The 25,014-nt window shown below is 46.8% G+C and overlaps 1 protein-coding gene across 1 annotated transcript; it reads right to left on the reverse strand.

Moving 5' to 3' along the window:
• Positions 1–3,116: 3,116 nt before the first annotated feature.
• On the reverse strand, positions 3,117–24,045 carry LOC144497872 (proteasome subunit beta type-8-like). The gene is made up of 6 exons (XM_078219309.1): positions 23,834–24,045; positions 21,818–21,962; positions 19,211–19,322; positions 13,249–13,378; positions 10,536–10,740; positions 3,117–3,403 (listed from the first exon to the last, which is right to left on the reverse strand). Exons 1-6 carry the CDS (start codon positions 23,975–23,977, stop codon positions 3,303–3,305), a joined length of 837 nt encoding a protein of 278 aa, XP_078075435.1. The 5' UTR covers positions 23,978–24,045; the 3' UTR covers positions 3,117–3,302.
• Positions 24,046–25,014: the final 969 nt, after the last annotated feature.

The following is a 25,014-nucleotide window of genomic DNA, read 5'->3' on the forward strand; positions in this document are numbered from 1 at the left end:
TTGCAAATGACACAAAACTCGGAAATATTGTAAATTGTGAGGACAATGTAGAACTTCAAAAGGGCATAGGTTAGTGAAATGGACAGTTAAATGGCAGATGAAATTCAATGCAGAGAAGTGTGAAGTGATTCATTTTGGTAGGAAGGATACAGAGAGACAATAGAAAATAAAGGGGACAATTCTAAAGGGGCGCAGGAGAAGGGGAACTGGGAGTATATGTACATAAATCAATGAAGGTGGCAGGACAGGTTGAGAGAGTGGTTAATAAAGCACATGGTATCCTCGGCTTTATCAATAGGAGCATTGGGTACAAAAACAAGGAACTGATGTTAAACCCATATAAAGAAGTCTCACAACACCAGATTGAAGTCCAACAGGTTTATTTGGTAGCACAAGCTTTTGGAGTGTCACTCCTTCAGGTGAGTGAAGAGGTGAGTGAAGACACAACTCTTCACTCACCTGAAGAAGGAGTGACACTCAGAAAGCTTGTGCTACCAAATAAACCTGTTGAACTTTAACCTGGTGTTTGTGAGACTTCTTACTGTGCTTACCCCAGTCCAACGCTGGCATCTCCACATCAAACCCACATAAAACAGTGGTTCAAATCCAACTGGAGTATTGTGTCCAGTTCTGAGCACCACACTATAAGATGGATGTGAAGATGTTCGAGAGAGTGCAGAAAATATTCATGGGATTGGTTCCAGAAATGGGGAACTTCAGTTAAGTGGACAGATTGGAGAGGTTGGGCTGTTCTCGTTGGAGAAGAGAAGATTGAGAGGAGACTTTGATAAAGATTTTCAAAATCATGAGAAGTCTGGACAGGGAAGATGGGGAGAAATTGTTCCAATTGGTGGAAGGATTGAGAATCAGAGGTAATTGGAAAAAGAAGCAATGGAGACATGAGCAAAAACTTCTTCACACAGTGAGTAGTTAGGATCTGGAATGCACTGTCTGAGAGTGTGGTGGAGGCGGGTTCAAAAAGAGGGTGATTAGGATCTGGAATGTGCTGCCTGAGGGTACTCCTTGGGTACGTTCTCTCCTTCAATACTGCCTTCATTACCTCTCTCCTCAAACAGACCACCATCTTTCCTCTGTCCTGTCAAACTACCGTCCAATTGCCAACATCCAATTTTCCTCTCCTAAATCTTTGAACAGGTTGTTACATCCCAAATCCATGCTCAGCTTACACATTTGAATATATTCAATTTGATTTCCACCCAGCCACACACTGAAACTGTCCTCATCAAAGTTACAAACCACATCCTGAGTGACTGTAACAAGGGTAAACATTCCCTCCTCACCCTTTGACATGTTGACCACACTATCCTCCTCCAACACCTCTCCACTGTTTTCCAGCTGCTCTCCCCTGCTTCCATTCTTATCCAGCCTGTTACAGACAGAGAATCACTGACAATGGCTTCTCGTGTTGTTTCTGCACTGTTACCTCTGGTTTCCTACAAGGTCTGTCTTTGAGCACCACTATTTCTCATCTACATGGTGCCCCTCGGCGATAACATCTGAAAAATTATTGGTCAGGATTTTCCGGTCCTGCATGACGGGATGCACTGTGGGAAATGTGGTGGGAAAGCCGAAAGTCCATTGACTTTCGGCAGGACTGGATGATCCCAGTGGCTGGCAGTGCTGGAAACTTTGCCCATCATTTTCCACTTGTGTGTCGACGACACTCAGCTTGATCCCAACATCATGTAACTCAGCTAACTCCATTGCCTCTGATTTGCCTCTTGTCTGATGTCCAGAACCAGGGCAGACAGAAACTCCCTCAGTTCAAGGGCAATCAGCGATGGGCAACATTAATGAAAAAAAAAGAATGACGAAAAACCCCACTCGTTCATAGGTTCTTCAGATAGTGCTGTCAGCAGTCATGTATTCAAGAAGAAACCAAACACATAAATGTCCTGTGGCCTGAAACTGCAGTATTTAGAGGGTACACCCTCTGATATAAACAGGGTAAGAACCATTGGGGGCGATTCTCCCAAAAAAGTTCAAAGTGCTGAATTCATGGGAAAACTGGTGTAATTCATGATTTTTTTTCAGTGGGAGTTCATACTCAAATCTTTCATGCTCTGTGCATTGCAGAGGTCACAACTGTGAATATCATTAACAGCTCAGGGGCTGGGCCTATTCACGCCAGAGTCTGACAGTTCCGGAACTCTGCACATGCTCAGTGGCCCCGAACTGGCAGCCTGCATTTTGCTGGCCAGCCCGGGATCCCCGCAATGCTGCCCCTCCAACCCCCCCCTGCACGGCCCGATCGTGGCTCCCACAAACACCCCGCCCTCGCCTCACCCTCTCTCCCCGGCCCAGAGTGCCCCGATCTCCTGCACCGCCCCCCTCCCCCCCACCAGCAGTGACAATCCCCTGAATGATCCCAATGGCAGAGTGGCGGCGGGAACACCCACCCGTCGTCCCTAGGCCCTGCCCCCAGGGCACTACCCAATGCTTCTTGAGCAGTGCCAAGGTGCCTCCTAGGCATGGGCACTTTGCCCCTTGGGCAGTGCCAGGGGGCACAGGCTGGCATTACCAGGATGCCCATGCCCAGGGGGCACCACCCCCCCTGCCGCCCGACCCCCTGGGAGGCCCCGATTGCCTCCCCTTCACTCCAGCGGGATCTCCTGCTAGTTCTCCGAAGTGGGGAGCTACCCTCAACCTCACCAGAGTGAAATTGTACTAGCGGGGTGGGAGAAGCTATAGGGCCCGGAGACATCAGTACTGGTGAATGACATTCAAATAATGTTAAAATTAGATTAAAATGACTTACTTGCTGGTCCCGCTGGTTTCTAGCATTGTCCCAACCGGGCCAGATATCTGGCGCTCGGAGATGCGCGCACATGGCACAACCCAGTTGGTAATTTCCTCTCAGAACCAAGATAAATTAAGCCAGAGGCCAGACAACTCTCCTGAGCTCTCACCCCCCCATGGTTAATCCCAAAACGAGCACATTCACAATTAGTTAGGCTCGTCGTTCTGGTTTTTTTTTAAAGAATTCAACCCTCATCTCTCATTCAGCGGTCTTAAAACTGCCTCCAATATGTCTGTGAATCACAAGAGAGACTTGAGGCAAAGGATTGATTCAAAACCAAGGTGACAAAAGGAAAAAAGTTGATTCAATTTTTATTACACTCAGTGGTTTCAGTCTGACAGAGAATGTCATTTCAAAAGAGTTTATTTGCTTTGTGATACGGGAAAATACAGCACACCATTTATCCTTTTGACTGGTATATGTTGTGGATTTGAGTGAGATGAGACAGCGTTGAAACAGGCCAACTTCCATTGTTGACCCCTCACTGGGCCAGATTCTGTTTCTCTGCTGCATACTTATAGTGAAGCTCACCAACATTATCCTTGGACACTTTGATCCACCCATCTTCACGCATGTGATACACTGAAGAACAAAAAATTAGATTCATAAATACACTCCTTTATTTGATTAATAGTTCTGTGCTTATCAGGAAAATAAAGGTTGATAAGAGTTAAACACATGATGTTGTGTAGGTGGACTTTCAAAAGGCTTTTGATGAATTTTTAAGGGGAGGTGGTGACGTGGTGGTATCATCACTGGACTATTAATCCAGAGGTCGTGAAATTTGAATTCAATAAAAATCTGGAATTTAGAAGTTTAATGATGACCATGAAACTATTTTGTAAAAACCTATTCACCAATGTCCTTTAGGGAAGGAAATTTGCTGTTCTTACCCGGTCTGGCTGACATGTAACTCTAGAGTGGTTAACTCTTAAAATGCCCTCTGAACTGATCTAGCAAGCCACTCAGTTCAAGGGCAATTAGAGATGGGCAATTAGGGATGGGCAATAAACGTTCGCCCATCCAGCAACACCCACATCCCATGAACAAATAAAACAAGATTCACTTGATAGATTATTATCAAGATTGAAGATCATGGGATTAAAGGGCAGTAAATAAATGAAGCATTTGGTTCCCCAGGGGTCGATATTCGGATCACTTTTTGCACTTTGATATCGAGGGTATAATTTAAAAATTTGCCGATGAAACAATTCTTGAAAGATAGTGAACAACAATGAGGATAGTACAGATTTCAAGAGGACATAGACAACTGGTGGAATGGGAAGACACATGGGGTGTGGTTTTCCTGGCCCACTGCGCTGCTAGAGTACAGGGAGTCCTGTAGGGGGAGTCACGGCCAGCATCCAGCCAACTGCGACATTCCCAGGCCATTTTAAAAAATATAATTGGCCTTGTTTGATTACCATATGGGAATTCCAGTTCGTGATCCCGGTACGGCATTATCTAGCTCAGTAATGATTTCCCCCCTGGGCCAGGAGAGGTTCCCAACAGTGGGGATTAAAGCTGGTCCTCATCAAAGGGGACCATGCATTAACACCTTGCTAGTGGGGACAGAGGCATTGAGGGTCCCCCCTGGAGGTCGGGGGGAGGTGGGGAGGGTGCCCCTGGGGCAGTGCCAGCCAGCACCCTGGCACTGCCCACCGACTGAGGGAGTGGGCAGTGTTATGGGAAGCAATCGGGGAAGCAGTCGATCAGGAGGGGGGTTGAGGATGACGTCGGAAGGCTGGTGATCGAGAGGCCTGCAATGGGGGGTGTGGGGAGGAGGGGGGGTGTCCAGTGGGGCCAGTGCGCATGCGCCAATCACCATACCTGACAGTGGCCCGCTCAGCGCGCTCATGCCGGCCTCTCAGGTAGGGTTAGGCCCTGCCTCCTCCACCGCCCCCCAACCCCCATCACAGGTGTGAATCCCCTGGCGAACTCTATGAAGCACAGAGTGCACCCAAAAAACAGGTGGGAAAATCTCCCATTTTCCTGCCTGTTGGGCACTTAGCTTTTTTGTGGGAAAATCGGTCTGTAAAATTCAACACAGGGAAGTGTGAAGTGATTCATTTCGGTGGGAAGAATGAGAAGATGCAATTTTTAATTCTTTCATGGGATGTGGGTGTTGCTGGCTGGGTCAGAATTTATTGCTCATCCCTAATAGCCCTTGAACTGAATGGTTTGCTGGGCCATCCAAGAATCAACCACATTGCTGTGGCTCTGGAGTCACATGTAGGCCAGACCAGGTAAGTATGGCAGATTTCCTTCCCTAAAGGACATTAATGAACCTGATGGGTTTTTCCAACAACCAACAATGGTTTCATGGTCATCAGTAGACTTCTAATTCCAGATTTTTATTGGAATTCAAATTTCATCATCTGCGTGGTGGGATTTGAACTTGGGTCCCCAGAGTATTGCCCTGGGTCTCTGGATTACAGTGGCAATACCACTGTGCCATGTAATTACCATCATGGGAATCCCCCTCTATCAACATCCAGAGGTTACCATTGACCAGAAACTCAACCGGACTAGCCATAAATTGTGGCTACCAGAGCTGATCAAGGGCTAGGAATCCTGTGCTGAGTAACTCATCTCCAGACTCCCGAAAGCCTGTTTGCCATCTACAAGACACAAGTCAGGAGTGTGATGGAATACTCTCCACTTGCCTGGATGAGTGGAGCTCCAAGAACACTCAAGAAGCTTAACTCCATACAGGACAAAGCCCGCATGATTGCTACCCCTTCCACAAATATTCACTCACTCCCCCACTGACGCCCAGTGGCAACCGTGAGTGCCATCTATAAGATGCATGGCAGGCACTCATAAAGGTTGCTTAGGCAGCACCTTCCAAGCCCACGACCTCCACCATATAGAAAGAAAAGAGCAGCAAATACAGTGGAACACTACTACCTGGAGGTTCCCCTCCAAGTCACTCACCATCTTGACTTGGAAATATATCCCCGTTCCTTCACTGTCACTGGGTCAAAATCCTGGAACTCCCTCCATAACAGCATTGTGGGTGTACCTACAGAGGTTCAAGAAGGCAGCTCACCACCGCCTTCTGAAGTGGCAACTAGGGATGGGCAATAAATGCTGGTCTAGCCAGCGACTCCCACATTCCTTAAATTGATTTTTTGAAAAACCACTGCTCCCTATACAAAACAAATGTTACAGTTTAAAGGGGATGGAGGAGAAGAGTGACCGGGGGTCCCCAAATCTTGGAAAGTGACAGCCAAGTTGATAAAAAACTGTTTAAAAAGGCATCTGGGATTGTTGGCATTAAAATTAAAATGCTGAAGCTCTGGACAACAGTGGCGAGATGCCACCTGTAATACTGTGTCCAATTCTGGGCACCACACAAGAGGCAGGATGTCAAGACATTGGAGAGGGTACAGTGGACATTCAATAAATAACATCAGGCTTGAGCGATTTCAGTTAATTGGGAGACTTAAGAAGTCAGGACGGTTCTTCTTAGAGATGAGAAGTTAAGAGAACAAAGAACAAAGAGAACAAAGAACAATACAGCGCAGGAACAGGTCCTTCAGCCCTCCAAGCCCACGCCGCTCCCTGGTCCAAACTAGACCATTCTTTTGTATCCCTCCATTCCCACTCCATTGATGTGGCTATCTAGATAAGTCTTAAACGTTCCCAGTGTGTCCACCTCCACCACCTTGCCTGGCAGCGCATTCCAGGCCCCCACCACCCTCTGTGTAAAATATGTCCTTCTGATATCTGTGTTAAACCTCCCCCCCTCACCTTGAACCTATGACCCCTCGTGAACGTCACCACTGACCTGGGATAGTTTCCCACCGTTCACCCTATCTATGCCTTTCATAATTTTATACACCTCTATTAGGTCACCCCTCATCCTCCGTCTATTTTATCGAGATTTTATCGAGGTGTTCAAAATGACACAAACATGGAGGAGTAGTAGTCATGGCTGATCTGATTGAAACCTCAAACCCACATTCCTTCCTACCCCATTAACCTTTGACTTCCTTGTTAATTAAGCATCTATCTAACTCAGTGTTAAAAATATTTAAAGACTCGTTTCCACAGCTCTGAGGAAAAAAATTGATTGTCAGTGGGTGCACTTCCTACTCTCCCGCCGGCTGCAATGTTCCTGGATGCATGACAACATTCGGATGAGTGAACAACGTCTTTTCGTGTGATTTTGTGCACTTTTGGGTGGAGCGCGCACCTGCCTGAGCAATGTAAAATTCCAAACAAGGTAATTAGCAAAAAGAAACCAGAGGAGGAGACGAGAAGGAATTCTTTTTTCTTCACAGAAAGTCATTCTGATCTGAAATGCACTGACTTGAAAAGGTGATAGGAAGTTTCAAAAGGAATTTGGATACATACAGGAAAAAAGCTGCATTGCTTTTTGGATTAAGCAGGGCACTGGCCTTAACTGGACAGCCAAACAGCTTGAATGAATGCAATGGGCCAAGTGGTTCTTTGTATGATTCAATAACTTTGAATTTTGAACTTTGAAAAGGAAAAATTACATAGTGCACGTATCGTGGTCTGATTAGTCAGATAAACAATGGCGCAGCTGCTTTTAGGAGTTCTGCTTTACATCCTTTAAGAGTTGTTGCTGATATACTTTTTAAAATGCACACTCTGGCAATAGGCTGGTGACCTGTACACAGACTACGCTGAGAGACTTTGCTGTTGCACCTCTCTCGCACTCCTCAACCACCTCACACACCAGCTCGACAGCAGACGCCGCAACCTGGCAACCAAGATAAAGTCCATATTCTCAACTTGCGCTCTGGACGCAGACCAGCTGCGAAACACTACCAAGCAGACGAGACAACGGAACTACACCATCTACATGCACACCAAGAACAGGAAACTTGAGAAACTTGGCATCACCACCAGCAGCAACCAAGCCTCCCCCGGTACCACAATAGAAAACAGTACCACTGCAGGGAAGTCCATTGTCAACTTGTCGGACTACGCACTTCAACCAGATGAAATCAAAGTTCTCAGCCGAGGGCTCAATTTCTGCCCCACCACCAAAATAGACCCCATCAGTCTCGCAGCAGACACTGAGGAATTCATCAGGCGAATGAGGCTGAGGGAGTTCTTCCACAAACCCCAAGAGGCCAACAGTGAACACAATGAGACAGCCAATGAACCGGAACAGCCGATAGAGAGATCCGTGGTGCAGCAACCGAAAGAGGAAAGAGTCGAATTGGACTCCTCCGGAAGGCCGCTGCCCTCGACTTGACATGTATTCCCAAGCCGTCAGGAGGTGCGTCAATGCCAGATTCATCAGCCACATTCAAGACAGCCCCGAATGTCACCCAAGCACAACGCAACGCCATCCACGCTCTCAAGACCAACCTCAACATTGTCATCAAATCACCAGACAAAGGAGGAGCCACTGTCATACTGAACAGAATGGATTATTGCAAAGAAGTGTACCGACAACTGAACAATGAAGAACACTACAGACAGTTACCCACAGATCCAGCCAAAGAACACACCCGCCAACTCAATAGACTGATCAAGACTTTCGATCCGGACCTTCAGAGCACCCTCTGTGCTCTCATCCCACGTACTCCCCGTGTTGGAGATCTCAACTGCCTCCCGAAAATACACAAGGCCAACACAGCTGGGCTGTCCCATCGTATCAGGCAATGGGACCCTGTGCGAGAACCTCTCTGGTTACATCGAGGGCATCCTGAAACCCATCGTACAAAGAACCCCCAGCTTTTGTCGTGACACTACGGACTTCTTATAGAAACTCAGCACCCATGGAGCAGTTGAACCAGGAGCACTCCTCGTCACAATGGATGTCTTGGCACCCTACACCAGCATCCCCCACAATGACGGCATTGCTGCAACTGCCTCAGTACTCAACGCCAACAACTGCCAATTTCCAGTCGCAATTCTACAACTCATTCGCTTCATCCTGGACCACAACGTCTTCACCTTCAACAACCAGTTCTTCATCCAGACACATGGAACAGCCATGGGGACCTCAATATGCCAACATGTTCATGCACAGGTTTGAACAAGACTTCTTCACCGCACAGGACCTTCACAAGATACATTGATGACATTTTCTTCCTTTGGACTCATGGTAAACAATCACTGAAACAACTATATGATGACATCAACAAGTTCCATCCCACCATCAGACTCGCCATGGACAACTCTCCAGAATCGGTTGCATTCTTGGACACACGCATTTCCATCAAGGGCGGTCACCTCAGCACTTCACTGTACCACAAGCCCAAGGATAACCTCACGATGCTCCACTTCTCCAGCTTCCACCCTAAACACGTTAAAGAAGCCATCCCCTACGGACAAGCCCTCCGTATACACAGGATCTGCTCGGATGAGGAGGATCGCAACAGTCACCTGCAGATGCTGAAAGATGCCCTCATAAGAACAGGATATGGGGCTCAACTCATCGATCGACAGTTCCGACGCGCCACAGTGAAAAACCGCACCGACCTCCTCAGAAGACAAACACGGGACACGGCGGACAGAGTACCTTCGTCGTCCAGTACTTCCCCGGAGCGGGGAAGCTACAACATCTTCTCTGGAGCCTTCAACATGTGATCGATGAAGATGAACATCTTGCCAAGGCCATCCCCACACCTCCACTACTTGCCTTCAAACAACCGCGCAACCTGAAACAGATCATTGTACACAGCAAGCTACCCAGCCTTCAGGAGAACAGTGACCACGACACCACACAACCCTGCCACAGCAACCTCTGCAAGAAGTGCCGGATCATTGACACGGATGCCATCATCTCACATGAGAACACCAACGACCAGGTACATGGGACATACTCTTGCAACTCGGCCAACGTTGTCTACCTGATACGCTGCAGGAAAGGATGTCCCGAGGCATGGTACATTGGGGAGACCATGCAGATGCTATGACAACAAATGAATGGACACTGCTTGACAATCACCAGGCAGGAGTGTTCCCTTCCTGTCGGGGAACACTTCAGCAGTCAAGGGCATTCAGCCTCTGATCTTCGGGTAAGTGTTCTCCAAGGCGGCCTTCACGACACACAACAACGCAGAGTCGCTGAGCAGAAACTGATAGCCAAGTTCCGCACACATGAGGACGGTCTCAACCGGGATCTTGGGTTCATGTCACACTATCTGTAACCCCCACGACTTGCCTGGGCTTGCAAAATCTCACTAACTGTCCCGGCTGGAGACGATACACATCTCTTTAACCTGTGCTTAACCCTCTCTCCACTCACATTGTCTGTACCTTTAAGACTTGATTGCTAAGACTCGCATTCCAACCATTATCTTGTAAATTGAGTTTGTGTCTATATATGCCCTGTTTGTAAACTGAACTCTTCACTCACCTGATGAAGGGGCAGTGCTCCGAAAGCTTGTGCTACCAAATAAACCTGTTGGACTTTAACCTGGTGTTTTGAGACGACTTATTGTTCCAGGAAAGACTAACCATGGGAAAAGATGTAACCAATTGCCTGCCTCATGTGTTGTACAAGACACATGGCAAAGCCTCTAATTCTTTCTAGACTGAAGCAAATTGCAATGAGGTAGATGATACATTTTGAGAAAATTAGGTCCACTTATGGAAGAGATGCTGGATCTGAACGAACATTTGAATGCAGAAACCAGAAAATGTGGCAAGAATGCTCCAGATCCTATTTCACCACAACAGAATAAATTGCAGTATTTTTCATTTAAAGGGAGAGTCTTACTGTTGACAAAGCCTCCAGTGTATGCATCACGGTGAGTGGCGTGGTAAATAGCACGACGTGCCAGGTCACATGCGTCTTCCACTCCCAGGTCATATCTGTAGCCACTGTCAACAACACCATAGGCGTAACAATTGCCACATCCAGTCGAGAACATGTTCCCAGAGAGCCTGGTCCCATTGTCATCCACATAGTACAGTCCTGGCCCCTATTTAATAAATCACATTAAGAAAAACAAATGATTGGCAATTTAGCTATCAAAAACCCAGATGAACAGCATGAAATTAATCTACATCAGATATTTGAAGAATAAGTATGGTTTATTTTAGCACTAATGTTAATGTTGCTTTCTTGTAGAACATTTTCCATTTATACAGCACCTTTCATTTCATTTGAGTGCAGGAGCAGCGACGTCTTGCTGCAATTATACAGGGCCTTTGTGAGGCCACACCTGGAATATTGTGTGCAGTTTGGGCCTCCATATCTGAGGAAGAATGTTCTTGCTCTAGAGGAGTGCAGAGAAAGTTTACCAGACTGATTTCTGGCAGGACTGATGTATGATGAGGGATTGAGTCGGTTAGGATTATATTCGCTGGAGTTTAGAAGAATGAGGGGAATATCATAGAAACCTTTAAAATTCTAACAGGACAGGGTATGGACAGAGTGGATAGTCAGAAGCGGTTTCCCAGGGTGGAACAGTCAATTACTAGGGGGCACAGGTTTAAGGTGCGAGGGGCAAGGTTTAAAGGAGATGTACGAGGCAAGTTTTTTTTTACACAGAGGGTGGTGGGTGCCTGGAACTCGCTGCCGGGGGAGGTAGTGGAAGCAGATACAATAGTGACTTTTAAGGGTGTCTTGACAAATACATGAATAAGATGGGAGTGGAGGGATATGGTCCCCGGAAGGGTAGGGGGTTTTAGTTCAGTCAGGCAGCATGGTCGGTGCAGGCTTGGAGAGCCGAAGGGCCTGTTCCTGTGCTGTAATTTTTTTTGTTCTTTGACTAGACAGGGGAGATGCAGGAAGGATGTTCCCAATGGTGGGCAAGTCTAGAACCTGGGGTCACAGTCCAAGGATACAGCGTAAACCTTTTAAGACTGAGATGAGGAGAAACGTCTTCACCCAGAGAGTGGTGACTCTGTGGAATTCGCTACCACAGAAAGCAGTTGAGACCAAAACATTGTATATTTTCAAGGAGTTTGATACGGTACTTGGGGTGAAGGGGATCAAAGGATATGGGGGCAGCTGGGATTAGGCTGCTGAGTTGGATGATTAGCCATGATCAAAATGAAGGGAAGAGCAGGCTCGAAGGGCCAAATAGCCTACTTATGCTCCTATTTTCTATGTTTCTATGTTTCATAACCTCAGAACATCCCAAAGCACTACACAACCATTGAAAACATTTTTGAAGAGTAGTTGCTGTTAGAGTTTCGATAAAACAGCAAACTTGTACATAGCAAGCTCCCACAAACAACAATATGGTAATGACCAGATAATCTGTTTTAGGTGTTGGCTGAGGGATAAATACAACACAGAATACCAGAAAGAACTCTCCTGTGTTCCTTCAAGTAATCTTGTGGGATCTTACATTTGCCTGAGAGGCAGATAGTGCCTCGATGTAACAGTTCATCCAAAAGATGGGCTGGTTAGTTGGGCGGAACAGTGGCAAATGGATTTAACCCTGAACAGTGTAGAATGATGCATTTTAGGAGGACTATCAAGGCAAGGGAATGCACAATGAATGGTAGGATGTGAGGAAATACAGAGGACCAGAGGGACCTTAGGGTAAAAGTTCAAAGATCCCTGAAGACAATTGGACAGATAGATCAGGTGCATATGGGATTCCTTTCTTTATTAGCTGAGGCATAGAATATAAGAATTGGGAGGTTATGATGGAGCTGTATAACACTCGTCAGGCCACAGCTCGAGCACTGTGTGCAGTTCTCGTCACATACTCGAGGAAGGATGTGATTGCACTGGAAAGGGTGCAGACGAGATTTAACAGGATGTTGCCTGGGCTGTAGTGTTTCACCTATGATGAACGGCTGGATAGACTGTTTACCTTAGAGCTGAGAAGGCTGAGGGGGGAACCTGATTGAGGTATACAAAATGATGAGGGACATAGGTAGGGTAGATAGGAAGAAACTATTCCCCTTAGTACAGGCATCAATAACTTGGGGGCATAGATTTAAGATAAGGAGCAGGAGATTCAGAGGGGAATTTTAGGAAAATCGTTTTCACCCAAAGGGTGGTGAGAATCTGGGTCTCACTGCCTGAAAGGGTAGGAGAAATGGGAACCCTCACAATTTAAGAAGCATTTAGATGAGCACTTGAAATGCCATACGATACAAGGCTACAGACCAAGTTCTGAGAAGTGGGATTAGTGTTTGATGGCTGGTGTAGACACAATGGGCTGAAGGGCCTCTTTCTGTGCTGTAAAACTCTTATGACTTTATGACTATAATTTTGCACCATTGTCAATGCAGTATTCCCTCAGTCTTGCAATGTAGTGCCAATCTGGAATAGGATTGGCCATTGAGATAAAATTGACATCAACCAAATTAACCCTACATTCTGAAGATAAATTAGTTCTTTCTAACTTTCAGCCAATTTCTGATCATAGCTTTGATTTTCTGAGTGGAATTTCATCAAATAATTTTGAAATGTCTAAACTGCAAAGCTTTGCGTGATAGAATTGGGCTGTCATTTGATACTGTACCTTCTTATCCCAGCCACAGATCATGCTCCCCATTGACAGACCCATCCCTCTGTATTCACACATCATATTACTCAGCAGTTTGGAAGCAGCTGATACTGAGATGCGCTGTTTATTTCGCAGTTTGTACAACCTGTTGAAATAACATTTCCATATGAATGTTAGAACATTAAAAAAATATTGGTTGAATGTGATCAGAGGTTAATTACTGAGGAGGGAGTACATTTTGTTCACCTCCATTCAGTCCTCCAAGCAAACCCATTGGAGCATTCAAGGGGCAGCACGGTGTCACGGGGTGGCATAGTGGTTAGCAATGCTGCCTCAGAGCATCAGGGATCCAAGTTCGATTCCCAGCTTGGGTCACTGTCTATGTGGAGTTTGTACAGTCTCCCCGTGTCTGCGTGGGTTTACTCCAGGTGCTCTGGTTTCCTCCCACAATCTGAAAAATGTGCTGTTTAGGTGTATTGGCCATGCTAAATTCTCCCTCAATGTACCTGAACAGTCGCTGGAATGTGGCAACTAGAGGATTTTCACAGTAACTTCATTGTAGTGTTAATGCAAGCCTACTTGTGACACTAATAAATAAACTTTTAAAAATCTCTAAGTCTTTCTCAAATGGTACCAGGTTTCTTTGCCCCATTGTTCTGCCCAGAGTTTATTCCAAGTGTTGATTATTTTCCACATTAAGTATTTGCTGAGAGACCTAAAATGTCGCTTTATGGGTTGATTCTATGGCACTTTGTCCTATGCTACAGTTTAATCAATGGTTCTGGGTTAATTACATTGATTTACTGAGCAATTATATACACCTGTATGACATCACATCAGAGATAAATGTCTTACACATTCTATAGGACCACCTCTCAGACACAGATTTCATAACTTTCTCCAAAATCATCCCTCCTATGTTGAACATCCCATGTCTTCATCAGACACTGATCCATTTATCAGTCCTCATGCATATTCTATGCTTGAACGGACACAGTGCCCAATGTAGGACTGACTGGACACAGTGCCCAATGTGGGACTGCACTGGACACAGTGCTCAATGTGGGACTGCACTGGACACAGTGCTCAATGTGGGACTGCACTGGACACAGTGCTCAATGTGGGACTGCACTGGACACAGTGCTCAATGTGGGACTGCACTGGACACAGTGCTCAATGTGGGACTGCACTGGACACAGTGCTCAATGTGGGACTGCACTGGACACAGTGCTCAATGTGGGACTGCACTGGACACAGTGCTCAATGTGGGACTGCACTGGACACAGTGCTCAATGTGGGACTGCACTGGACACAGTGCTCAATGTGGGACTGCACTGGACACAGTGCTCAATGTGGGACTGCACTGGACACAGTGCTCAATGTGGGACTGCACTGGACACAGTGCTCAATGTGGGACTACACTGGACACAGTGCTCAATGTGGGACTGCACTGGACACAGTGCTCAATGTGGGACTGCACTGGACACAGTGCTCAATGTGGGACTGCACTGGACACAGTGCTCAATGTGGGACTGCACTGGACACAGTGCTCAATGTGGGACTGCACTGGACACAGTGCTCAATGTGGGACTACATGGGACACAGTGCTCAATGTGGGACTGCACTGGACACAGTGCTCAATGTGGGACTACACTGGACACAGTGCTCAATGTGGGACTACACTGGACACAGTGCTCAATGTGGGACTGCACTAGACAGTGCTCAATGTGGGACTGCACTGGACACAGTGCCCAATGTGGGACTGCACTGGACACAGTGCCCAATGTGGGACTGCACTGGACACAGTGCTCAATGTGGGACTGCACTGGACACAGTGCTCAATGTGGGACTACACTGGACACAGTGCTCAATGTGGGACTGCACTAGACAGTGCTCAATGTGGGACTGCACTGGACACAGTGCCCAATGTGGGACTGCACTGGACACAGTGCCCAATGTGGGACTGCACTGGACACAGTGCTCAATGTGGGACTGCACTGGACACAGTGCTCAATGTGGGACTGCACTGGACACAGTGCTCAATGTGGGACTGCACTGGACACAGTGCTCAATGTGGGACTGCACTGGACACAGTGCTCAATGTGGGACTGCACTGGACACAGTGCTCAATGTGGGACTGCACTGGACACAGTGCTCAATGTGGGACTACACTGGACACAGTGCTCAATGTGGGACTGCACTGGACACAGTGCTCAATGTGGGACTGCACTGGACACAGTGCTCAATGTGGGACTGCACTGGACACAGTGCTCAATGTGGGACTGCACTGGACACAGTGCTCAATGTGGGACTGCACTGGACACAGTGCTCAATGTGGGACTACATGGGACACAGTGCTCAATGTGGGACTGCACTGGACACAGTGCTCAATGTGGGACTACACTGGACACAGTGCTCAATGTGGGACTACACTGGACACAGTGCTCAATGTGGGACTGCACTAGACAGTGCTCAATGTGGGACTGCACTGGACACAGTGCCCAATGTGGGACTGCACTGGACACAGTGCCCAATGTGGGACTGCACTGGACACAGTGCTCAATGTGGGACTGCACTGGACACAGTGCTCAATGTGGGACTACACTGGACACAGTGCTCAATGTGGGACTGCACTGGACAGTGCTCAATGTGGGACTGCGCTGTTGAAAAGCAACACATAGAAATCATAGAAACCCTACAGTACAGAAAGAGGCCATTTGGCCCATCGAGTCTGCACCGACCATAATCCCACCCAGGCCCTTCTCCCATATCCCTACATATTTTACCCGCTAATCCCTCTAATCTACATATCCCATGACACTAAGGGGCAATTTTAGCATGGCCAATCAACCTAACCCGCACATCTTTTGGACTGTGGGAGGAAACCGGAGCACCCGGAGGAAACCCGCGCAGACAGTGACCCAAGCCAGGACTGCTTAATTGCTTAGAATAATGTAGTGTCTGAAACACAGAATAGGGCACAGATCCATGTCCATCTTTATGTTCTGTATGAGCCTTCTCCCACACTTCTAATAATCTCAGCAATATATCCTTCTCCCTTCACTCAAACCTTCAGCGGGATTTTATGGCCTCACTCGAGCGAGTCCGGAAATCCGCACCTGAGGTAAACTGACATTTCTGTTGTCCGCCTCTTGCTCGCTCCGATTCTGTGGCCAGCAGGTGGTAGAAATCCAGTGCATTTCTCACTTCCCTTTAAATATATTTATACCATTTGCCTCATAACTCTGTAGTGGTGAATTCTAAAATGGTGGCATGGCACAGTGGTTAGCACTGCTGCCTCACAGCACCAGGGACCCGGTTTGGGCTACTGTCTGTGCAAAGTCTGCATGTTCTCCCCGTGTCTGCGTGGGTTTCCTCCGGATGCTCCGGTTTTCTCCCACAGTCCGAAAGATGTGATTGTTAGTTGCATTGCCCATGTTAAATTCTTCCTCAGTGTACCCGAACAAGCGCCGGAGTGTGGCGACCAGGGGATTTTCACAGTAACTTCATTGCAATGTTAATGTAAGCCTACTTGTGACACTAATAAATAAACTAAAAACTCTCTGGATAAAGATGTTCCCCCTGAATTCTTGTTGGATTTACCAGTGATGTACAATATTTTACAGTGGCAGGGTCATTTGAGACCTCAGCAGATGGTTATCCTTGTTGTTTTGCGAGTCGAACCCAGACCCAGGTAAGTGTCCCATGCTCAGGGTTAGGAACCATGGCAGACATGTGGAGATGCTGGCGTCGGACTGGGTAAGCACAGTAAGAAGTCTCACAACACCAGGTTAAAGTCCAACAGGTTTATTTGGTAGCACAAGCTTCCAGAGTCTTGCTCCTTCTTCAGGTAAGTGAAGAGTTGTGTTCACAAACAGGGCATATATAGATACTGACTCAATTTACAAGATAATTGTTGGAATGCGAGTCTTTACAGGTACAGACAATGTGAGTGGAGAGAGGATTAAGATATTGTTGGCCGAGTCGCAAGAGTATGTACCGTGTACCGTGTACCCGTGACCACGACACCACACAACCCTGCCACAGCAACCTCTGCAAGACATGCCGGATCATCGACACGGATGTCATCATCTCACATGAGAACACCATCCATCAGGTACATGGGACATACTCTTTGACTCAGCCAATGTTGTCTACCTGATACGCTGCAGGAAAGGATGTCCCGAGGCATGGTACATTGGGGAGACCATGCAGACACTACGACAATGGATGAATGAACACCGCTCGACAATCATCAGGCAAGCGTGTTCCTTTCCTGTCGGGGAACACTTCAGCAGTCAAGGGCATTCAGCCTCTGATCTTCAGGTAAGCATTCTCCAAGGCGGCCTCAATGACACACAACAACGCAGAATCGCTGAGCAAAAACTGATAGCCAAGTTCCGCACACATGAGGACGGCCTCAACCGGGATCTTGGGTTCATGGCACACGATCTGTAACCCCCACGACTTGCCTGGGCTTGCAAAATCTCACTAACTGTCCTGGCTGGAGACAATACACACCTCTTTAACCTGTGCTTAACCCTCTCTCCACTCACATTGTACCTGTAAAGATTCGCATTCCAACCATTATCTTGTAAATTGAGTCTGTGTCTATACATGTCCTGTTTGTGAACACAACTCTTCACGCACCTGAAGAAGAAGCAAGAGTCTGAAAGCTTGTGCTACCAAATAAACCTGTTGGACTTTAACCTGGTGTTGTGAGACTTCATAATATGGCAGAACCAGTAAATCTTCGGTGGTGATGGTGGAAGAACGAGAACCTTGGGGGCAATGGCAATGACAATGGCGGAAGAAAGAGGAATTGTGTTCCCTTTAAGCATACATATGGAAGACAAGAGAAAACCATCTTCATGTAGTCTTGTTGCTCATTGAAGTTTAAAAATGGGAGGTTCCTATGAGCAACTGGAGGAAAGCACAAGACCACAAGACCTGGAGAAATGAGCAAAGGACATTCTCTTAGGCAGTTCGCCGCTTATATTTATGGCCATTAGATCTGGTCTCGCCCACAAGTGAAAACATCTGCTCTGTCTACCCAGTTAAACCTCCTTCATCATTTTGAAGATTTCTATCCAGCCTTCTCGGCACAGTGGTTAGCACTGCTGCCTCACAGCGCCAGGGACCCGGGTTCGATTCCCAGCTTGGGTCACTTTCTGTGTGGAGTTTGCACATTCTCCCCGTGTCTGCGTGGGTTTCCTCCGGGTGCTCCGGTTTCCTCCCACAGTCCAAAGATGTGCGGATTAGGTGAATTGGCCATGCTAAATTGTGTCTTAGTGTCAGGGGGACTAGCTTAGGGTAAATGCATGGGGTAATGGGGATAGGGCTTGGGTGGGATTGTCGTCAGTGCAGACTCGATGGGCCGAATGGCCTCCTTTGCACTATAGGACTCTACGATTCTCCTAGTCTTACCTTTACTGGGGGAAACAGATCCAGCCTGTTCAATCTTTCCTGATAGTTATAACCAGGATAGAAATTGTCACTTGGCATGCTGTCACTTTGGATACAGGATTAATCTGATAAGGCAAATGGTATAGATACATTTAGAAGTTAAGCTGCAGATATTCAAAGAGTTTTTGAAATTCCATTAGGGGCTGATCATCTGTATTGAGCTTTGAACTGGAATCTTTTGAATTTGTGGTGAACCCCCCTTAGTTTGCTGCTAAGTGTATGTTTAATTACAGCCAGTGACAGTTATTACAGTATGTAAGTGACTGATTTTCATAACATTACCCATGTGGAGCAGTATTGGCAGGGTGCTATCAGACCAATCACCAATTGTGCACCTTTGTCAGATTTTCATTCCCATTAACTTCAAAAGAAATGTAAGTGGGCAAAGAAGTATATAACATGTGGCTGATCTGATAACGTTGGTGTCAAAGTCAGTTTTATATTTTTAATATATAATAGATATTTAGAGGTTATAGAAAAAGTGTGAAAAGTGAGACATTCATGGTCATACCTGCACTGCTTGGCCAGCAATCTCTCCCAGTATTGGCAATCAGCAGCACTTCCCGACATGGTGCCCAGCAAGTAAGGGTTTATTTCAATCACCTTGTTTGCATCCACAGAAGCTATTGGAATACACAATAGTTAACACTTACATCAATGTGTTTTTGTAGTTAGGTTTCGGACAGAGGAGCGCCGGAATTCTCCCACTTCGCCAGCCGCTGCAATTGTAGCGGCGGGTTTTGGAAAATGTGAAGACCCATTGACCGTCAGTGGGGATTTCCAGCATTTATACCGGCGCAGACAGGGAATTCAACCCGAGGAATCACAATATCGTGACAATACTTGCTGGGGGACTTGGAGAAGCAGTCATTTTGCTGTCTGTGATGCACTACACTTGTTTTTTTAATTCATTCATGGGATGTGGGTGTGGCTAGCTAGTCCAGCATTTATTGCCCATCGTCAATTGCCCTTTGAGAAGGTGGTGACGAGCTGCCTTCTTGAACCACTGCAGTCCCTGAGGTGTAGGTACACCCACAGAGCTGGTAGGGAGGGAGTTCCAGGATTTTGACCCAGTGACAGTGAAGGAATGGTGATATATTTCCAAGTCAGGATGATGAGGGACTTGGAGGGAAACATCCAGGTGGTGATGTTTCCAGGTATCGGCTGCTCCTATCCTTCTAAATGGTCGTGGTTGTGAAAGTGCTATTGAACCTTGGTGAGTTCCTGCAGTGCATTTTGCACAGCTGCCAGTGTTCATCAGTGATGGAGAGATTGAATGTTGTGAAAGAGAAGGCAATCAAATGGGTTGCTTTGACCTGGATGGTGTCAAGCTTCTTGAGTGTTGTTGGAGTTGCACCCATCCAGACAAGTGGGGAGTATTCCATCACTCCTGAATTGTGCCTTGTAGAGCACGAACAGGCTTTGGGGAGTCAGGAGGTGAGTTACTTGCTGCAGTATTCCTAGCCTTTGGCCTGCTCTTGTAGCCACAGTATTTATATGGCTAGTCCAATTCAGTTTCTGGTCAATAGTAACCCCCAAGATGTTGATAGTGGGGGATTCAGTGATGGCAATATCATTGAATGACTGTAAACAAAATAAGTGTTGTCAGTGTACATGTGGAAACTAACATTTTGTACTTGGATGATGTCGCTGTGTGGCAGCATGTAGATGAGAGGCAAAGGATAGATCCGTGGGGAACTCCAGAGGTAACAGTGCAGAAACAGCAAGAGAAGCCATTGTCAGTGATTCTCTGTCTGTAACAGGCTGGATAAGAATGGAAGCAGGGGAGAGCAGTCCCACCCAGCTGGAAAACAATGGAGAGGTGTTGGAGGAGGATGGTGTGGTCAACATGTCAAAGGCTGCAGACAGGGTGAGAGGGTGAGGAGGAAATGTCACAATCACATAAGATGTGGTTTGTAACTTTGATAAGAGCTGCTTTTGTATTGTGATGGAGGCTGAAACTTGATAAGAGGAAATAAACTTCAAGTTCTGGGGAAGATGGGAATGGATTTGCAAGGTTGTAGTACATTCAATTTGGAGGGAAAGGGAGATAGCAGGTGGAATGTAGTTTTCAAGAGTAGTGAGGGTCAAGGGTGATTTCTTAAGGGGTTGGCATATTGAAGGGGAAGGGGAAAAATACCTCATGCGAAGGTACTGCTAACAATATAAAGCAATATGGGTTCCAGGGCAGTTAGTTGTTTGGAGGGAATGGAAAAAAATGGATAGGATGATGGAGAGGACAGAAAGACAGTTGGTAAGATAGGGGGCTAGGGTTAGAGTGAGGCCACAGTCTCCTTGCACTCACTATTGGTGTGAGGAAGCTAGTTGGGAGATGTGGTGTTGCGTTGTGGGTAAGGTTGGAAGGGCCATGGGTGAATTTGTTGTTGGGGGTTGATAGTTGAAGATGGAGGTGAGTCTTTCAGTGGGTCTGGAGTCACATATAGGCCAGACTGGGTAAGAATGGCAGATTTCATTTCCTGGGTCTGGCACTTGTACCTGGACAGAGTTTATTGTGTGGGAATGTTCCCAAAATGATGAACTTCAAAAGCAAGGACATTAATGAACTAGATAGGTTTTTATGACAATCAACAATTGTTTCATGGTCATCATTAGACTTTTAAATTCAGATTTTTACCATCTGTCGCCATCTGTTGTGGTAGGATTTGAACTCAGGTCTCTAGAGCATTACTCTGAGTCTCAGGATTACTAGTCCTGCGACAATGCCACTACACCACCACTTCCCATTAAATCAGAGACATTGGCCTGGGGATTGTGGAACAGGAACAACATCATAGACCTTCTCGTCCCTTATCCCTTACCCTCCCTGTCCCCCACTCTATGAGGATTGGTCAGGACTTTGAGGCTTTGGGTTTTACAGGTATCAAATGTTGACATAAAATAACAATACTGGAAATTAACTAATGTGAGCAGGAAATGCATGCCACGTGCAAGAATTTTAATCTATTAAACATTATATAGATACATTAGAAGATATTTTCAATGAAGACGCAGACTTCATAAAGAGGCTGTGTTAAATCACTGTATCTATTTCATCTACATATTCTCTCTTGCATGTTTTTAGAGAAAATTGGAAATGCTTCTTTGGAAATTGACTCACCAAGGTAATTCCCTGCAGATGCTCTGGAGTCCACTGCTACAATCACACCATGCTCAAACTTAAAGGCCAAAGTGGTTGTTCCATGTTGAAGATTTATTCTCACCGCTTCTTCACCTTCACTGTATGGCTTCAGGAATTCCACTGGCTGAAGGAATGTAATGTGAATATAATGACTTACAATGCTTTATAATGGACAGCCTAAAGTATTGACTGTTGTTGTCAAAGCAATAATTAGATAAAGAAATAGATGCAAATATTATAATTATTGTTTGCCAGTCTGCACCAATTATAATGTTGTTCAGTTCATAAGGTAATTTTACTTCAACATCATTTTAGGAACACACAAAAAGACAAGAATAACTCACGATATCACTTAATTCCCTGAGAGATCAGAAATCTGTCTATCATAGCCTCATGTAATGGAGAATCCACACCTCACTGGAGGGGGGAGGTCCCTCATTTAAGATTGAGATGAGGAGAAATATTTTTCTCTCCAAGGGTTGGAATTCTCTGTCCCAAAGAGCAGTAGGGGAGCTGGATCATTGAAGATGTTAAAGGCGGAATTAGATAGATTTCTGATTAACAAGGGAGTTATGGGGGCAGAGAGCAAAGTGGAGTTGAGAACAGATCAGCCTTGACCCTGTTGAATGGTGGAACAGGCTCTAGGGGCAACTAATTCTTATGCTTCTGTTCACCCACTTAATCCCCTCTCACTGCCCCATGTACAGTCTCCCCAGCCCGAACTCTCCCCACCTATTTAATCGTGCAAATAATATGAAGTAACCTGCGTTTAAAGAGTGGCTGATTATATCATTGAAATATGAATTAAACTAAAAATATTAAATATTATAAATGCATGCACCCGATTGCCACATAATAATTGACACCAATGAGGTTATCACCCAAAATGAGGAATTAACACTTTATGCTGAGGTGCAGACAGGAAACTCCAGAGGTCGCGATGAAAATGGGACGGTGGGTAAGTATTGAATTAAGATCTTGCAGAGTTCCAGGATCTTAGCAAGAAGCTAAAATGTCGTAATGTCTGGATTACTTTCCAGTGCCGAAATTAGTGAGTGTTGAAATAACGGGGTGAGGCAGGTTAATGCATGCCTGGCGAAATGATGTCGGAGGGCGGGTTTCACCTTTCTGGGGCATTGAGACCTGTTCTACAGCTGGAGGGTCGTCCCTGGTGCGAGATGGACTGGTTGTATCTTATTATAGCTTGAATCAGGCTCCTCACGGGGAAGTTAACTAGCGCTGAGGGAGAGAGTTTAAATTCATTGGGCAGTGCGAATCAGGTGAATGAAGCATCCGAATTCACAGACAGAATTCCCGGAAGGACTGGGAGAGATGGAGTGTTGGAATATTGGATAGTCCAGGAATAGGGCGGATCAACAGGGAGAAAATCCAAGACCGATTAAGATAGGTTTACGAACATAGAAACATGTATACAGTCTGGTACATAGAGCTGGTGAGCTGTAGACACCGGCGGGATTTTACGACCTCGGTCGTCCCGAAACTGTAAAATCCCGCCCTTGTCCACCTCTGCCCGCTTCGGGGCGGTAAAAAGGGCGTCACATGAATGATTAAATATGATGGTAATGACAGAGATGTTTCATAAACATAACATTCCTAGTTACACAATATTAGGCAAAGGTAGAAGCCTCACACACAACAACCTACAATCTCATCTTCACTGTCTCCCTCTCTCACAACCGCTTTCCTACTTACATAGCCCCCTCTCCCCCTCTTTTATACTCGCAGCTTTCTCTCACTTCCACACTTAGTCCTCTCTCTCTTTAACGCCCACATTTCTGTCTCTTTTTCATACAGTTCTAACTACCCCAGGACTATCTCTCACTCAGATTTCCCCAGCCAATGGCTCTCTGGGTTTCTCACTGCCTTTGCTCATTCTCTTTCTGATGTACAGTTTTCTATTGGGATTTACACAGACTGGGACAGGACCGAACAGCGCGGGACCGGTTCAGCCAATGTCAAACTCCAATTACTCACATCCAGACCCAGCGGCACGGATAACTCCCGGTTCCTGACACCGAAAGTAAAGTCATGTCCTTTATCCAGAAACCGTTTCCGTATCCCGAGGGGGAATTCTTCCTGATTCCAGTCCTGAAACCCGCACACGTCCACGAGCGCCATGACCGACGATCTCTTCCTCAAGCAAGCGCTGAAAGTGGAACCGAAAGTAATTTCAGATCACAGCAAGTGAAACTGAACATCAAGCCGGAAAGGGAACTGAGGGTTCACACTGGGACAGGGGACTGAGTGTTCACACTGGGACAGGGGACTGAGTGTTCACACTGGGACAGGGGACTGAGGGATCACACTGGGACAGGGGACTGAGGGTTCACACTGGGACAGGGGACTGGGGGTTCACACTGGGACAGGGGACTGAGGGATCACACTGGGACAGGGGACTGGGGGATCACACTGGGACACGGAACTGAGTGTTCACACTGGGACAGGGGACTGAGGGTTCACAATGGGACAGGGGACTGAGGGATCGCACTGGGACAGGGGACTGAGGGTTCACACTGGGACAGGGGACTGAGGGTTCACACTGGGACAGGGGACTGAGGGTTCACACTGGGACAGGGGACTGAGGGTTCACACTGGGACAGGGGACTGAGGGTTCACACTGGGACACGGAACTGAGTGTTCACACTGGGACAGGGGACTGAGGGTTCACAATGGGACAGGGGACTGAGGGATCGCACTGGGACAGGGGACTGAGGGTTCACACTGGGACAGGGGACTGAGGGCTCACACTGGGACAGGGGACTGAGGGATCACACTGGGACAGGGGACTGAGGGTTCACACTGGGACAGGGGACTGAGGGATCACACTGGGACAGGGGACTGAGGGATCACACTGGGACAGGGGACTGAGGGTTCACACTGGGACAGGGGACTGAGGGATCACACTGGGACACGAAACTGAGGGTTCACACTGGGACAGGGGACTGAGGGACTGAGGGTTTACACTGGGACACGGAACTGAGGGATCACACTGGGACAGGGGACTGTGGGATCACACTGGGACAGGGGACTGAGGGATCACACTGGGACACGAAACTGAGGGTTCACACTGGGACAGGGGACTGAGGGACTGAGGGTTCACACTGGGACACGGAACTGAGGGTTCACACTGGGACAGGGGACTGAGGGTTCACACT

Source organism: Mustelus asterias, chromosome 8 (assembly GCF_964213995.1).
Source record: "Mustelus asterias chromosome 8, sMusAst1.hap1.1, whole genome shotgun sequence".
Lineage (NCBI taxonomy): Eukaryota > Metazoa > Chordata > Chondrichthyes > Carcharhiniformes > Triakidae > Mustelus > Mustelus asterias.

Excerpts from the sequence above, each read along its gene's own strand:
- LOC144497872 (XM_078219309.1), bottom strand. The coding sequence starts at position 23,977 with ATGGCGCTCGTGGACGTGTGCGGGTTTCAGGACTGGAATCAGGAAGAA. Across the intron at positions 21,963-23,833 it reads CCGTGCCGCTGGGTCTGGAT|CCAGTGGAATTCCTGAAGCC; the intron begins GTGAGTAATTGG and ends ACATTCCTTCAG. Across the intron at positions 19,323-21,817 it reads ATCTGCAGGGAATTACCTTG|CTTCTGTGGATGCAAACAAG; the intron begins GTGAGTCAATTT and ends GTATTCCAATAG.